General features: G+C 32.5%; 1 protein-coding gene across 4 annotated transcripts in view; it reads left to right on the forward strand.

Annotated features, from left to right (window-relative positions):
- The first annotated feature begins 546 nt into the window (after positions 1 to 546).
- The window catches only part of LOC133175040 (homeobox protein Meis1-like), a 64,931-nt gene continuing 48,714 nt past the window's right edge, over positions 547 to 16,763 (forward strand). The window contains exons 1-7 of one of the 4 annotated variants that reach the window (XM_061310137.1): positions 547 to 755; positions 10,048 to 10,175; positions 10,316 to 10,524; positions 10,877 to 11,024; positions 11,729 to 11,779; positions 12,295 to 12,345; positions 12,672 to 12,830. In XM_061310137.1, coding sequence (XP_061166121.1) covers positions 10,164 to 10,175; positions 10,316 to 10,524; positions 10,877 to 11,024; positions 11,729 to 11,779; positions 12,295 to 12,345; positions 12,672 to 12,830 — 630 coding nt within the window. In that variant the 5' untranslated portion in view covers positions 547 to 755; positions 10,048 to 10,163. Of the gene's footprint in view, positions 756 to 5,476; positions 5,598 to 9,332; positions 9,471 to 10,047; positions 10,176 to 10,315; positions 10,525 to 10,876; positions 11,025 to 11,728; positions 11,780 to 12,294; positions 12,346 to 12,671; positions 12,831 to 16,763 lie in introns of those variants that run through there. The other 3 variants (XM_061310160.1, XM_061310143.1, XM_061310151.1) reach the window with 3 other exon arrangements.

The raw sequence follows: 16,763 nt of genomic DNA on the forward strand, positions 1-16,763 counted from the left end.
CCAGGAGTCTCCAGAGTTGGTAACAAAAGCCGAGAACCTTTTGACTCTGTATCTTGTATGGTGTCAATCACTAATACAATAGGACAGTTCTGTGGTGCATGCTTCACCTGGTTCTTTGTTCTTGTGTCTTTCATTCTGAGTCCCTTCTCTGTTGCTGAGTGTAGAGAGCGGACGGCACATCACATTAAAACTTTTGAGTATCTTAATTCTGTACTTTGTTTCTTTTCATTTTAAAAACATCATAATAATTTTATCAAGTTGTATGAGTATTTTCAAAGATTGGCATGCTTTCAACAATATGTAACATATGTAAAAATCGCTCTACGTAAGTGTTTTGCAACTTTTCAGAAAAAGATATGTATACAAAATATTTTTTTTGCAAAAAAGTAGAAACATTGTTGGAGATAACATTGATTTCGTTGCTACAGCAACGGATCGTTAATTCCATCTTGAAACAGTGGTGTAGTATATATTAACAATAGTAGCGCGCGTGACTGACAGAGACCACTCCCACGTGGAGATGAAAAGTCGGGATAGAGGAGGGTTAGTGTCTTCTATTCCTTACGCGTTCGCTCATCAATGTCAAAGCAGACCGATAGTAATACACAGAACCATAAAATATTACTGGGGACTTGACAGGTCCAGACTTCATTCTAAAGGTTCTTAGACTTGACACATGGGCAGTTATCCAATGTTTACCATCTTCATCAAAGGAAAATAAAATCAACTTGATTGAAATTCATCAAACTGCACAGGTAAGTCCGAATTTAATTGTGTATAGCACATTAATCAGGCATGCCGTTCAAACATGCATGAAGGAAGCAGTGTTGCATGGTGCCCACGTGCTTCTTCATTGGAACGGGTCCTTTTGACAAGTGTTATTATTTTGTCAGATTACCATAACGAGATTGGTCATTGATTTAAGTTTACTAGCCTCTTATTTTGGCAGTTATTGGGAATTGATTAACGAACAGATACTCTCGAAGAAAGCTGCTTCATCAGTTACTCTGGACTAATTTGTTTGACAATTCCATAACCTAAATACGTCCATTCTGATAGATCTTTTCATAAATATTACAAAGCACATGTTATTCACATGTTCTTATTGAGATAAGAGGAAGTGATAGCGAACTTTTAAAAAGAAAATCATGTTTCTTTAGTTGTAGAAAGAAGGTGGGCAGCTTAGTTGACATAATTCTGTTTTATGTTGTCTGATTATTTGAAATATATTTTTGAAATTTTATTTTCAGCTATAGTTTGAATTTTATTAATTTATTTATTGGAAAATGAATTTGATGACGCCCCTTTTTTACTTTATTTGATTCTAATTTCAAGTTTTAGATAAAAACAATTTTTCTCGTGTTTTGCTAAAGAAATAAAGCAGTGCCGACATGATAAAATGAATAGAGATTTCTAGGTGATGAAATTGTATGTCAATTTTAAATGCTTATCAGATGAAGAAATCGACGGAATATGAATGTTACTTTTTAGACACTTGATATAAAACACACGTTTTATCCTAGTCGATCGTTACCGTCCATACTTTTTAACAAGAATAAAACTGGAAAAACACGTTTATTTCATGAAATATTCAATTTCATAAAGTTCTTGTATTTTTATGTATTGAAAAAATTAAAATTCAACCGATATTTTATCCTTTTTTTTTTTTAGAATAAAATACCAACTTTCTCCTGATTAAAGGCTCCTTTAATGCTAGCGTTCATATCTTATGGGATTTATAATTAGTACCGGTAGATGTTTGCAATCATGCAAATATTGGTTCCCAAGTGGAATCATCTTCTAAACAGGGTTATATTTGATTGATTAAAATATACACATTTCTTGTGATTTATGGCAAAAAGTGATCACTTTCATATTCATATAATACCCAAACAATGAACCTCAAAGACGAGGGATGCATTTGAAAGTTTGCGTGCAACCCCGACGCTACGATCATATTTCGATGAAGAGTTAATACAATTCTTTACTTGCAACATAACGGGATGTGTAATACTGTCAAAGCCTTGCATATCTATGAATATTTCAGTCGAACAAAATTAATTATTCCTCGCTGATAATTAATACCAATGCACAGTTTTTAATTACCAAGGGAATATGGCAAAAATTTCACGCCTAAACAGTCAGTTAAGGGTCCGAATCCCTCCTCCTTTTCGGTACATTATTCCCTTTCTCACATGCTTTCACGCAATTTTATGCATGATTATCGAAATCAAATGTGCCTTTTGTTCATTAATCGTCGATGTAAAATTGGATTAGGAATTGAGAGGAAGGATTGAGAAACAACAAATAGATGTAGTATTGATAGCCCTAAGATCTATGTTTACACATTATCCAGGAACAAACACCGCATCATTACAAACAAATGCTTGGATAAGTCACTGAGATAAGTACAATTGATATACGGGATTGGAATCCTCTAGCATAAATCCTATAAAATAGAATATTTGGGGCAACATTATAAAATTATCTCTTTTTTTCAAAAAATAAATATTTAACATCATTATATAAAAAAAATATTATTATATGAGTATTTTTGAGAGAAAAAATACAATAAAATGATTTAAGAAATTTTCCGTTTTAATTTTTGTACATAATTTTTTTTGGGGAGGAAATACGGGATATTTCGTGAAATATCAATTTCTTCATATATTTGCGAGAAAGAAAGGTTTAATGTAGGCGTTGGTGATATTATACAACTGTACATGTAAAGACGATAGTTCAAAACATGATAAAATTCGGACCCGTTATGACATAAGTACGTATAGTATTTTTAAGTTCGAGAAATATTTCTAACAAATATGTGTAGTAGAAAGTTGACTTGTTTTGTTTTTGTTTTTTGAAAATAATTGTATTTTTTCACGAAATTAGTCATATACGGCAATTTTCTTAAAGATTTCTTTCTATTAAACGGCATAGAACAGAACAGAACATTTATTTTCTAGTTTAGAGCCCATAACAGACAAGTGTGAAATTATAGACAAGTATGAAATTATAGACAAGTATGAAATTATTAAGAATGTACTAAACTAAATTCACATATACCTCTCTTTTTTCTTTTATATGATTCAAACAATCTTGTCTAGTCTAATAACATTTTTTTCTAATTCTATGGGAACGTTTTTATCAACTAGAAACAATACGTTAAAGATGAGAAAGACTAGAAAAATCCCTGGATCATAGTATAGATATCATGATCGACTTTATTAATTTTTTTTAGAAATCACATTATTTTCTTTAAAAGATTTATAATTTTACAAAACTAGATTAAATTTTTTTCTTGTTTAAAGACCTGTTAATAATTTAGATTATCGACCGCTGATTCGTCAAATGGATGCACATATGTGATGACATGTTCTGAATTATACAATAAATGCAAATAAATCAGATTTAACCCCGTGCTATGACAAACTAGTGACACTAATATACCAATCATGTGGAGCCCAGAGATAAATTCACATTTATTTTCCGTAGAGTGCTGATATCAAATTCGAATTATATAAATATATATAGATATGTTGTACGATAGTAGACAGCATAAACATGGCGTTATCTTTCTCGTGAACACGTGCAACAATGGAGTTTTAAAGTTTGGGGGGAAAAGTTATATAAAACTGTTCATATACATTTATAATTTTTTAAATTAATTTTAGAAGTAATAATAACGTATTTGCTTCACAGAAAATATAAAATATTAAGAGTTTTAGTTTTGTTATTGCATACCAACATTTACGAAATTGCATATTTTATTCGATATTTCAGGGGGAAAAACATTTATTTATTATATTTTCCTGTATGTCACGTTAATGAATTTATTTAAGTAATTCAAAATTAATAGTTTCAATATAGATAATATTTGTGTTACATTTGTGTGGAAATTGGAGTTATTTTTTATGCTAAATATGTTCGTATCTAAGATATTTCGCTGTTTATTATCTAAAAGACAATCTGTTACATATTTTAACGTTGATTCCCCGTGGTTGAACCAAATGTTACTCAAGTAAATCATTGATCAAATCCTGCACTTAATATATTGTGGTGATATATATAAAAATATTTTTTTATTTGAACTGGTTAGAATTTGTATGTCTATTGCTTGTACGATAAGCACATAGAATTCTTTGTAATAAAAACGGAAAAATGAAAAATTATATTTGGGTAAAATTAGATTTTTACAAGTGTTGTATAGCTTATTGATACATTAGAATAATTTAGTGATTGTTAAAATAACTAAATTGGACATGTATTAAACAGAAGAAATGTTTTAAACTGAAGTAAAATTATAACAGTATTGATTAGAGTACATGTAACGATATTGTTGCATATGAACCGTAAAAATTCTTTGATATTCATGACAAACCTTTCATATTCTTATTTCACTTTGATACACAATAAACAAATACTATGAAATGATTTTAATGAGCTTGCATTGACCTTTAAACAGTATTTTATAAACATTTAAAAAAAAAAAAACAGTGCACATTTATTCATTGTCAATTTTAGAATACCTTATGCGTGCTAATAACTTGAGTATTTCACCATTTGCGGCCATTGTGTAAAGTGAAAGGGACATAACTTTTTCATCCTTGCACAATAAAATGAAAAATGTATGCTTTTTAATGTACTCCATGGGAAAAGAAGTATTTAGAACAATGTGTATCGGTGCACCTGGTGCAAAGGTATCTTATTAACGAGATCAATTTCCATGTTTACGATAAATGTCCAAATTATAAACAAATGTTTGGTCAGTTAATGAGCGTCCGGAATATTGCCGGATATGTGTGGTGTTCATTGATTATAAAGCCTGCCTGTGTTCCGCTGGCATCTCATTAAGTGTTGGAATTAAAAGTTGACTAGTTATTGTAAACAAGACGACGTTACTACAAATTACCAGTATCTCTCCCCGAAGAAATGGCAATATTATTAAGAAAACTATGAGCGAAAACAGAGCAAATACATGCGGGTCATTTTACAGAATTAAAAAAAGATATTACAGAGAAACAAACTAAACTAATATTCATTATAATAGCTTTAATGATAGATTTCGAATTGAAATAAATTAAATGGTTCCAAGATTTAATTAAAACAACCCGTAGAAAGAACTTTAAAAAACGTCAAGGGAAGACATCTATCGAAAAAAAAAATATCGTTCTCATATTTCAAGTTGATAAAATTTAAAACTTTCAAACTGAACAACTGACCAGGAACCAAAAATTTGACCTTTTTAGTTGCGGGGTCGAACTCCAGGTAAAGCGACGGCTTTACGCGGGACAATTTTTCACCAAGTTATTTATCGCTGGCATACGTTAAACTTACATCCCTACACTTGGCATAGGCGGTGACGTTTTCGAGAGAAGAAAGCACCGTTCTATGTGATGGTTCGGTTCGGATATTAATGTCACAAATATAGTTCATACTTACACACTGCGGGATACTCGTATAGCAATATTCCACTCTTCAGGAAATATTTAATGTAGGATTTATGTGTAAATTATATACTGCTTTGGCACTGTGTTTATATTTCTGTGGAATATAAAATATTTATCTCTGTGTTTTGAGCACGAGTTTATGAACCAGAGGTGAGTTGATGTGTATCCGCGCGACCCAGTTTAACCATTAACTGGAAATGGGAATATTTATATTTTGAATTCATACATTTCCGGTTGAGAACTTTTTAAGGGTTACAATATATATTAAGTTTTGTTAAACTATTCTTACTTTAATCGACGTGTTTCTTTTTCCTCAAGATCCGTATGGACATTGTAATATGGCCGTAAATTTTGTCTAGACTAGATAATAACTGGAAGTGAAACTTGAAACTTTCAATTAATCTGTGTTTATTTTACTACGAAAAGTTTTCTTTCCAGGGAGGAGAATTGCAGGGTTTAGTGTGTAACGATAAAGTATTTTAAGGCGGTTTAAAACAGCATAACACGGGAAAAGAAGTTTATCTTAAAATCACTGATCATTTGTTATGATTATTTTCAGGTTTTTAAACTATGTATGTGTAGATGTTAACTTTTTTAAATTTCAATTTTTGTCCAAAAACTTCATTAGCGATTTTATCTAGACTCATGCATATAAATTTCCCTCGACGACAAGGTATTGAATTTGAATCGAAATTCATTTTCCGGTTCTTGTGCTTTATTTTATAGGAACATAATAAAATGAATCTTGCAAGGACATTTTCAATTCAAATGATTAATGACTTCTCCTGACCAATGCATCATGGTTAAATTTGAAATCCATGAAATTGAATTTTATACACCTTTAACTCCCATAACAATTCTATTTATCTAATCTGTTTACTTTGTCATTTATGTATTAAATTGAAAGAAACTTAAAACTAGAAATAATATAAGGTGCAAAACTATATTTTTGGCAATAATCTTTTTGCGCAAGAGAAAGAAGAAATCTTAATAAATATATTAAATAAAACAGTATGTGTAATACTATTTTTGTTATTTGTTTAATGCATTTTGGACAATGTATGTCCATTTTCTAGGGCCGTTTTTTTTAAGTCATAAATTCACAAAATAAGCCGTCACATTATTTCTATTAATTTCTGTAGGGGGGATATTTGTATAATGTGAGTCAGATTTATGCTGTCTTGTTTTGATTTTCCCCACTTCTCGTTTTCACGCTTACGAGAACATAATTCCATGTTTATTTACATTGGTCATAATCACATGGCAAGCAGTAGAAACAATAATTACTGTAAATAATATTTAATTATTGGTCAGTGCCTAACGCCAACAATAACACACTAATCGACTACACCCCGGGTAACGTCATAAATTTTAGGTACAATAATTTAATTTTTCATACAATTTTCATTTTTCCTGACCTTGAGGGAAATGAAATTATAGTGACATTTGCTTAGGGGTACAGTACACGTATATATTTTTTGTCGAGCGTAATAAGACATAAATCATTACAGAGAATTGACCCCACAGCATTAACTGGTTTGACTGATGATATTTTCAGCTAATTATGAATTTTTGCCGCTATCTAGCGATCGCCTTATCAGATGGTCACGTCAACAATCACCCCAATTAAATACCCCTTTCTTTACAAATTATTTCTATTACATGTATTTGTAATTTCTTAAATACAAATCATGTACCGGTTAGTGAACAAGATCTTTCCCGATAAGACCAGAAAACAAATTAAAAACATGGCTGTCACAGTAGTTAACTTACTTTTACTAATTGTAAATAATTTTAAAGTTTAGAATTCAATAAAGATCATTGATAATTAATACTTCTTTTTTTTTTTTTAGAAAATATTTTTTTAAAGAACCCCATGAAGAAAGTTTGCACATTTATACATAAATGTATATATTTCCTATATTTTATATATCTTGATTTTAAATAATGATATTTAATTAAAAGTGTAAGTCGGTATACCTTTGGCACAATGAATTGAAAAGTACATTTATGCAGGATCGATCAAAAAATACAGAACTAGGTAGAGTTTGGTCGATCGGCATCACAGCCCAGCACAAAATGCCAGCAATATCTCCGCCAGAACAGCATTCAAAAAATTCAATTACCACGCCATCGCCACTCTGCATAACAATTGGTCCTCACAACCAACAAAGTTATGGATTTTTTATTCTTTTGGAGATGAAAATTGAGCGTTATGGAAGTTAGGTTTCAAAATATCTTTTTTCCGAGTATTACAGTGATTAAAAAACTGGTGCAATAGAACCAGTGACAAAACTGTGCGTCTATTCGGTTATGGTGCATATGACACAACCCAAATACAGACCTCTCTTGTATATTTGTATTTAAATCAATCCCACGTATATCATTACTCGTATGTAATTATTGCAATCCATTTTAATAAATGCAGTGTTAAATAAAGGAAAAAAAGGATTTAATCAAACAACAACAAAATGGGAAACGGTAGAAATCATTGATGTACTGTTTGAAATAATGCTCCAGGTTTTTATTACACTGTTCTTCTGTCTGCTTCATTGTAAAGACGTCTCAGTTCTGAATATGATGACTTTTACAGATTGGTCTAAGATAGATGGAATTTTCATCTGTCAATCTATTACAGTCTGCGACCTTTTGACGCCGACTATGATAACGGGCGAACGATTTAATAAATCCTCCGCCTTGCTTTTAATTAATTTATTCTCCTTTAGTAAAATCTAAATTAAAGAACAAGCTATAAAAACTGGTTTGTAACTAATTTGGGAAAGTGTGATTTTTGGACTTGAATTTTAATGATGTTTTTGTATGTATATTCAAAAATTATTCTTCCGCGCTGGGGCGAAGCCCTTAAAAAATGAATTAATAGGGCCTTCGTCTTGAATTTATCTTGTAATACAATATACACGCATGGTGTTAAGAAAGAGACTGGTCATTAGGAATGGTGTAATCTAAGTTTCCACAAGAGGACGGAATGGGTCTCTAGCCGACTATTTCGATCGCCTTTTCTGGCGTTTCATGCATATATAATTGCCGTCAAAACCATTGTCGTTTGAACAATGACTTTAAAGTCGTCGCTACATTGCTATTTTATATATCTTTGCCAGTGAATTATTCACAAATCAGCAAAAATCTTGAATTAATATTAGCAAAATTTGCTTTGTGATCGATTATATTTTATACATAATATTCTTTTATATTTTTTATTCCTTTTTTACGTATTTCAGCAGAAATCATCAACGATAAAATGTTTTTGTGCACGAGGTATCTCTGTCTAATATACATAATATGTACTTGTAATTTTTTTTTCGTACGCCATGACTAATCGTCCAAGTTCGTCATTTACAGATAAAATTTTTACGCAGTGTATCAGAATTTTATAGGACATGTCTCACAAATTTTCTCCCAACACAGTGAATTTGTTTATGTTTCAAAACATTAAAAGTATTTTTAGAACTTCAAATAAAAAATATACATAAATATATAGCATTTTTTTAGTTGCAGAGATTTGATAAATAACATAGTTTATTATGATAATGTATTGAAACGCATCTGTCACATTGTTTTTATCTGTGATAATATCCTTTATATGTGCGATTGTTTACCGACTGAACATGTTTTAAATGATATTTGTTGACCATCAATTGGGAATATAAATAATAAATGACGATATTGGATATTCTTGCAATCATTTAAAAATCATTTGTATCAAAAATTTCTCCGATAATCTGTTGTGACTATGGATGATATGTTAAGGGGCGTTTCCGTGGGCGGGGCTTGCCACTTGACTGCACTGCCCATCATTGGCTTGATCAGAGCAGCGTGAATATAACAATTAGGCAAAACACTACAAAAACTCTTATATCACAGTTTATTTACTACCTGTCTTGAAACAGTTGAACCTTGAAACTAGAGAGTTGATAGAAAACGGACTTTTTAAAATAAGTCGATCATCTTCACGTGTCAAAATCCCATTTCCTTCACTCGCGGCTTAAAGTTTCACATTCTAAGGTAAAAATATTATTCCCTTTCTGAACATACACTTTTTACTTTTTTTTAATTAGCTAAATGTTATGCTTAAAAATAGATTTAGTTGTTAAATATTGAATGTTTTCATCGAAAATGTGCACGTTTTTTCTGTTTCGTGAGCACACGCAAGTTTAAGAGAAAATTATATTAAAATTCAATGAAAACACTCTCCACAATTACCAAGACATGCTTGTAAAATGAATAAATTGTTTCTGAAAGTTCAGTTAATTATGTAAATACACTCATCCCCATGTTTGTTTTATTGAATATTAAGTTAGAGAAATATTTTAAAGGAGACTGAAAACTTATTCAAACAAAATCTACATATATTATACATTTAAATAAACGGGTTTTAAATCTGAGATAAACGCCGAAGTTGATGGGAGGGGGCGGGGTTTGTTTGACAGCTCGTACATTATTTCTTGCTAGAGTAACGTGGTTTTGATTGACATATTGCGAGAAATAGCCATGAGTTAGACAGGTTAGTTGTTTAAGTTGTAGAAGTGTTGACTGTGGTATAACGTTCACTTGGTTTGACAGTTTCTCATGTATTTGACAGGAATACAGATTTGTTTATACCAAAGGGAGTTTACCACAGTGTTGTTCCATATCAAGGATCTTATTATAATATCTGGAATTATACGAGAGCCCGGGAACAGCGTATGAGCCTTGTCCATGGCTCAAAGGGTACGTAGTTCTTACCACACTAAAATGTATGATGTCTTTAACTGGACCAGACAAGATGAAAAAAAAACACATCAACATTCAATTTATCTATTTCTACTGGAGGGACACTAGAATTAATGTTTCTCTTTGCATCCTTGTAGTTTGAGAATGATCTCCCGGCACACTACCCCGGGGGTGGGGGTCTGGGAGGGATGCCGGACGGTATGTACGACCGGTCCCTCCCAAACCACCCCCTTCATCAACAGTCATCGATGCATCATTACCCCCCATACTCCACCAACAGCTCTATGCCCCCCGTTAACTCATCTCAGGACTCGCAGTTAAAAAGAGATAAGGATGCAATATACGGGTAAGTGTCCTTAAACGCTTTATAAGACTTCCCAATACATTATTTTAAAGATGAAGACGTGTGGTTTTATTCAGGATAATTGTACATTTAAATCAACCTTGACTTATCTGAGGGAAACATACAGACTTAGAATTATTATTCGTGATTAAAAGTTTGCAAAACACAACGTGAAGTTGGGTTTATTCTTAGCATAATATACGATTTATAAAAGCCACAACATTCCTGCACAAATCAGGGTAATCCTATCTCCCCTTATCAATATGGCTGACGAATGTTTACAATTTGGCGAGTATTTACACAGACATTTTCATGTGTAGAAATTTCCTCACACTGTTGTTTTAATTCTTTGTAGGCATCCATTATTCCCATTATTAGCCCTCATATTTGAAAAATGTGAGCTAGCGACCTGTACCCCTCGGGAACCCGGAGTGGCCGGAGGAGACGTGTGTTCCTCCGAATCTTTCAACGAAGACATAGCAGTTTTTAGCAAACAAGTTTTAGTAAGTGGTAGATTATTATTATTTTCTAAAGTAGTTTTTCTGGTGATATCCCGACGCAATATTTTCTCTCTGTCCCTCATGCGATATTCAGACCAAATCTGATTTAGCCCAGAGTGAACCAGCCGGTCACTTATGTGATTAACTTTTCGCCGAGCTGAGGGGATAACGTCGATGAAAACAATAGCATTAACCTCCGAGGACCCCGAATGATGCTTTGTTTCAAGAAACAGGAGATGCAGAAACCGGAAAAATTTTTCCTACGTTGTGTTAGCGTGGAAAAGAATTATTGAACAATGCATGTTCAATAGGGGAAAAGGAGAGAATTGTTTTAAATATTAATTTTATGCAAGGACATTATTGTGGAACCTCAAAAATAATTATTCATGAAAATGTATAATTAAAACATGGTTAACTGGCTGATTTCTTGACACGCAAGCGTATCAATGGAACAAATGCGGAGAAAAGAATACGTTGCACCTTCAAGGAAAATTATTTTATGGTTGTTAGAACAGGATTCCTGATTTGAATGATAACAGGGGCCGATTATCCAATTTAAATCGCATTAAAATAAATAGATTGAATTTTTATGGGGACAAAATTTAAGAAATTCTATAGTCTGATATTTTATTTTCGTGAAAAAATTCTGACGTTATTTTTCGGTGTTTAAGAAATGTTATAATTTTATTTTTAATTTTTATTCATAGGCCCGGTCAGAAAAACCTTTATTTTCCGCAAATCACGAATTGGATAGCGTGGTAAGTATATTTAATTAATTTGAAATAAACATTGGCCTAAAACAATTTTACTGGCAAGTAGGAAGACATTTTTTAAAGATGACTTTTTTGTTAAGCATAGCGTTAGCGGGCAGATGAGATAGATTTTGTAAATGAACCATGTTACACACGGGAATAGCTCGGATTGAATTCCGCCGAATACACATGGCTAGGTCGAAAATTTTGATGAAAAATTGGCCAGATGGTTTTGTAAGAATTCTTAACGACTTGGTCTATATACATAAAATAGTTTATGTGAGGGGAAAAGTGAGATTCTGGGAATGATTTTTTGTGTTTATATCTGGCAAGAAATATATTTCTGCTAAAAAACCTTTCCCTGATACCAAATTGCCTTTTAATAGAATAATAAGATTCTTTTTATTTAAAAAAAATGAATTTAAAAAATTATTCTTCTTGCTTAAGGAAATCCTGATCTGTTTTTATTACAAACAAATATATTTAAAAAATATTTATTTCATTATTTTTCTTCACTGCAGATGATTCAAGCTATACAGGTGTTACGATTTCATTTATTGGAACTAGAAAAGGTAAATTTTATTTATGTACATATTTTCCATGTTGATTAACAACAATTTTGTAATCGTTCACACTGTTATCCCTCAGAGCCTATCTGACCACATGCACATATCAAAACACCAGTTATCATCACAAAAATACTACAACGATAAGATGAATGAAATTTGCAATGACCTTTACTCCTGCATTTCAAACTTGTGATAAATGGTATAGATTTTATCAACAGTAGGTGTAAGGATCCACAAAAGAACTTGTCTCTTCCCATTGTGAGAGAAAATGATTTTTGTTCGGATAAGACGAACTTGTTCTAAATCTGTCACTTGTTTCTGTCTTTTAGGTGCACGAACTTTGTGACAATTTCTGTCATCGGTACATCAGTTGTTTAAAAGGAAAAATGCCGATAGATTTAGTGATAGATGAACGAGAGGGGGGAAGCACCACGTCCAAATCTAGTTCGGATAATCCGCCGGATCCAACGGAAGGGGTGGACCAACAGGTAAGGCAGAAGTATTTCCAGAAATACCGGATTCTGAACTATATTTATTGATTCCAAGTAGTAACTCCCCCTACAAGACCGGATCAATAGTGGTGTAATAAGATAGTGCATGTTCTACTGCAAAACCTTAAAAAACCGGAATTATATGGCAACCAAACCGCAAGGGAAATACATAAACAGTTAATAAACTAAAAAAAAAAAAACACGGTTAATTTTCATAACAATGATTGGATACATAGTAAATTAAAAAGGATTGATAACTAAATAATATGAAAAAAAATATGGTTCAAATTTGCTGAAAATTTTTAAAATTTAATTTCCTACCAGTCTTAAATTTTCACGAAATTATGCGGAAATTAAACAGGTGAAACTAAAACAATTTATTTTACTAGTAATAAAGTATTGTGCTTGTGCAAGCAAAACCGAAATGCCCTTGTAAGTGTATGTAAACACACAGTATGGAGTATTTTCATGACCACTTCTACACAATGGAAATATAGACAGCAAACATGTTCATCTTGTTTTATGATGCACAATAAAAAATGAACAAGACAGAAAAAAAGCACCTAATTTCATTGAATGTCGAATCAAAACTATTTTAAGGCCTTGTCGACATTACGCAGACTGCACAGCGCTGTTGAAATGTTTATAATTTCATTGCTTGAAGAATTATTTTATTACAAAATGATTCCCTTTTGGATAGAAAACAATTCTAGTCGAGTTGGTGAGTCTTTGGGAAGCGTCTGTTAGTACGAGCGTTTTGTGAGCCGGTTTACGACCTATAACAGTTATTGTCATCATAGTGAAGTCGTAAATTTGACAGCAACCTGGTCAATAAAATGACACTTACTTCAGGCCTTGACAGAGCTTAAAATTAATCAGGAATCTTTACAAAATCCAAAGGAACAAAAAAAATAAATGAGTGACTTTTTAAGCATTCGTATGTCTATGATAAATACGTGTAATTTTTAATGGAGTACACGTTACCACTGTCTCGCTCGTTAGATGCCTTGCAATGACCTGGGAGATTTTTTTGTCGGTTCTTAACGGTCTGTGATTAGGTATAGGTATAGAAAATATATCTAGGTATTTCCCAGGTAAATTGTTCACTAGGGGTATCTTAAATTTATACAACAGGGTGCGGAAACCTACATTAAGATTCAAGGAAGCTTTTTTCTGTGTCAACTCTTCACCCAAATTTGATCCCAAAGTTATTGTTAAAAACCATAAATCATGTTTTTGTATGTTGTTACCATATGATGTTAATTTGACTCTAATCTTTGAACTTGTCGTGTAGATAGAGCACCCTGCCAATGCCCCATGTATTCTGTATACTTCTTTGTTTATAAAACACTCAAGTCAGTCGGGCAGATAGTTTTGAGGTCAGGCGAACACTTTACTTCAGTCTTTTGTCTGTGGTATCACATCTGATCTTCCTGCCAAAAATATCCGATTCTAATTTTTCATGTATTTCCTGTCCATATCGTTATTTCATGGCTTACCTGTCAAGGGTTGGTGGTTATTGTATTCTTCCATCTTTGTTTGGCTTTGGTTGACAATGTATGTAAAAATGATCTCTTGAATGCGTATAAGTGTACATATTTTATATTCATTCAAATAATTCTATTCAAAACGGATGAAACTGTTCCTGTAATCTTCATTCATACATTTTGAGAAGTTTATCTGTTAAGGACTTTGCTATTGTATTCTGTCTTAGTTGCTGACACGCAGAAGTCTAGGATTTCTTATTATTATGCTTGACTTGGTTTATGAAATCATTTTACCTTTATTTTTTGTTATTTATGTTTGTTATATTTTTGTATCTTTCTATGTGTTTCACTAATGTGCGTGCTTGCTACTTCAATTTTATCTTATCTCGTACTTTTCCCTCCCGTGCCCTGGGTCAATGTGATTTTACCCGCAATAGGGGGGATCCATTCACGAAGGGTAAAGGTCTTTGTGATGGAATATTGTCTCATATCTTGCCACCAACATTGTATTCTAAATATATCTCCGTTGTATGACTTGTTTTTCAACAATGGATCCTTGTTAAATTTGTGGTCCAAAATAAATCTTGCCAACTTTTAGTGTGTTGTGCTTCATTGTTCCCTTGTGAACCTCCAGATTTTGTTCATTTCATCTTTTCGCCATGGTCAAGGCTTGATTTGGTCTCGGACACACTGCGTTATAGCCATCAGGTTGTAGATAAGATCTGCCTTCCTTTTCCTGGTTTCTAAATCACTTCCATTTCCTCTCGATATTTTTTTCACCATGGGGTGGTTATTTCTGAGGCAGCGTACTAAATCTAATTCATCATCATCGTGTGTTGTTTGGAAGGTATTTTGTCAGAGCTAATCATATGTTGAATATAATGATAAATAAACAAAATAGTGTTCTGTCGAAACAAGAAAGCAGTGAACATGTTAATATAAAGGAAGGTTCTGCTCCGACCACAGGGTGATTATAACGACCTATGTATTTCTTCAGGGTAGGTACGAATATACCTGTTAAACAGACATTAATCAACAGTCCACCATTACTAGGGGCTAATCTTTCTGATTCCTGATCGTCTATCTGTAGATTGTATCGCTGATTTTCTTCTTTGTCCGTAGATTTAGTAACCGATCGCTGAATCAGTGCCTCCTTAAAGCTCTTCCTCAACAATAAATACAGACAATTGTGCCAAGACGACTAGACAATTAAAAAACACAAATCTGGCATATAAGTGTCATTATCGTACCATTTACATTAAGTAATTCGGGTTATCAACGATAGACTATTTTAGTTAACTCCACATTCTCATTTTATGACTTTTAGATAAAAAAAATCTTGGAAAAACATGAAAAAGTGAAATTTTTTGCATCTATAGGTTTGAGCGACTTTGTAATTACATTTTGTGGGATAACGATTGGTACAAGAAAAAGAAAACATTCCTTTTAAAATGTATCTGTATAAATCTAATTATCGAATAAAAATCTATTTCACTGGCGTAGGAATAAAAATGATGTTCCTGGGGTGATTGCGGATTTAAGATGGTCGGTAAATTCTCCAGCATGGGTCACCTCCGTGCCATAATGGGAAGATATCTCTAATGGCTTTCAAATGACTTCGTCTCCGATTTCTTATGAATTACATTAAGAAAAAAAGTGAAATTCACTCCCCGTCCATAGTTTGGCTTTAGTCCCCACTATTAAAGCGGTAAAAGGAGCGATTTACTGGTCGAGCGCGACCCCTTCTGCTTGGATGGACGCGTAGAAAGGGCTCGCTCTCAAGTCGGAGACAGATTCTGTTTGTAGACTTTCATTGGCTTTAGTCATTCTTCGATCTTCTGCTTCTTATTTTCTTCCTTCTTTCTTCGGGGTGTAGGGGGTGAGTTGGGGTTGGGTAGAAGGGTTGTACCCGAAGAGTGATTGAAAAAAAAAATTGTTTTATGAAGATGGAGGCTGATAGTCCAAATAATGCATGTCAAATATTTTATATTTTTCTCTATTAAACTACACTGTATATAACTTATAATTAATATCCACATCAACTTTCCTTTCTGAAATTATGCGCATATTAATAGTTTAACTTTCTTCACACTTAAAACAATGGAGGTCAATAAAAAGAAGTCTTTTTTTTAGTGTAATTGTTTTGTTGTGCTGTATAATCAGAAATTACTATGAAAGATATCTTGTTGATAATGCACATCCAATTAATGAAGATAAGTTCAGTTGATAATGAATGATTTAAAATCGCCATATCTTCGTGATTATTTTTGTTCCAAATTGATAACGGCGTGGTTAATTGAATATAAATGCTCTATTTTATTCTTTTTGGATTGAAGTTTGAGTCGATAAGATCAGAAAAATTCCTAGACTCGGGGCTCACCCTTGGAGAAACCCTCTAATTATTGCCTTACCGATCAATTTCTTGATAGTGATGTTATTTTTT

Source organism: Saccostrea echinata, unplaced genomic scaffold (genome assembly GCF_033153115.1).
Source record: "Saccostrea echinata isolate AGI-Se365-2 ecotype Australia unplaced genomic scaffold, CSIRO_AGI_Sech_v1 ptg000002l, whole genome shotgun sequence".
NCBI classification, from domain to species: Eukaryota; Metazoa; Mollusca; class Bivalvia; order Ostreida; family Ostreidae; genus Saccostrea; species Saccostrea echinata.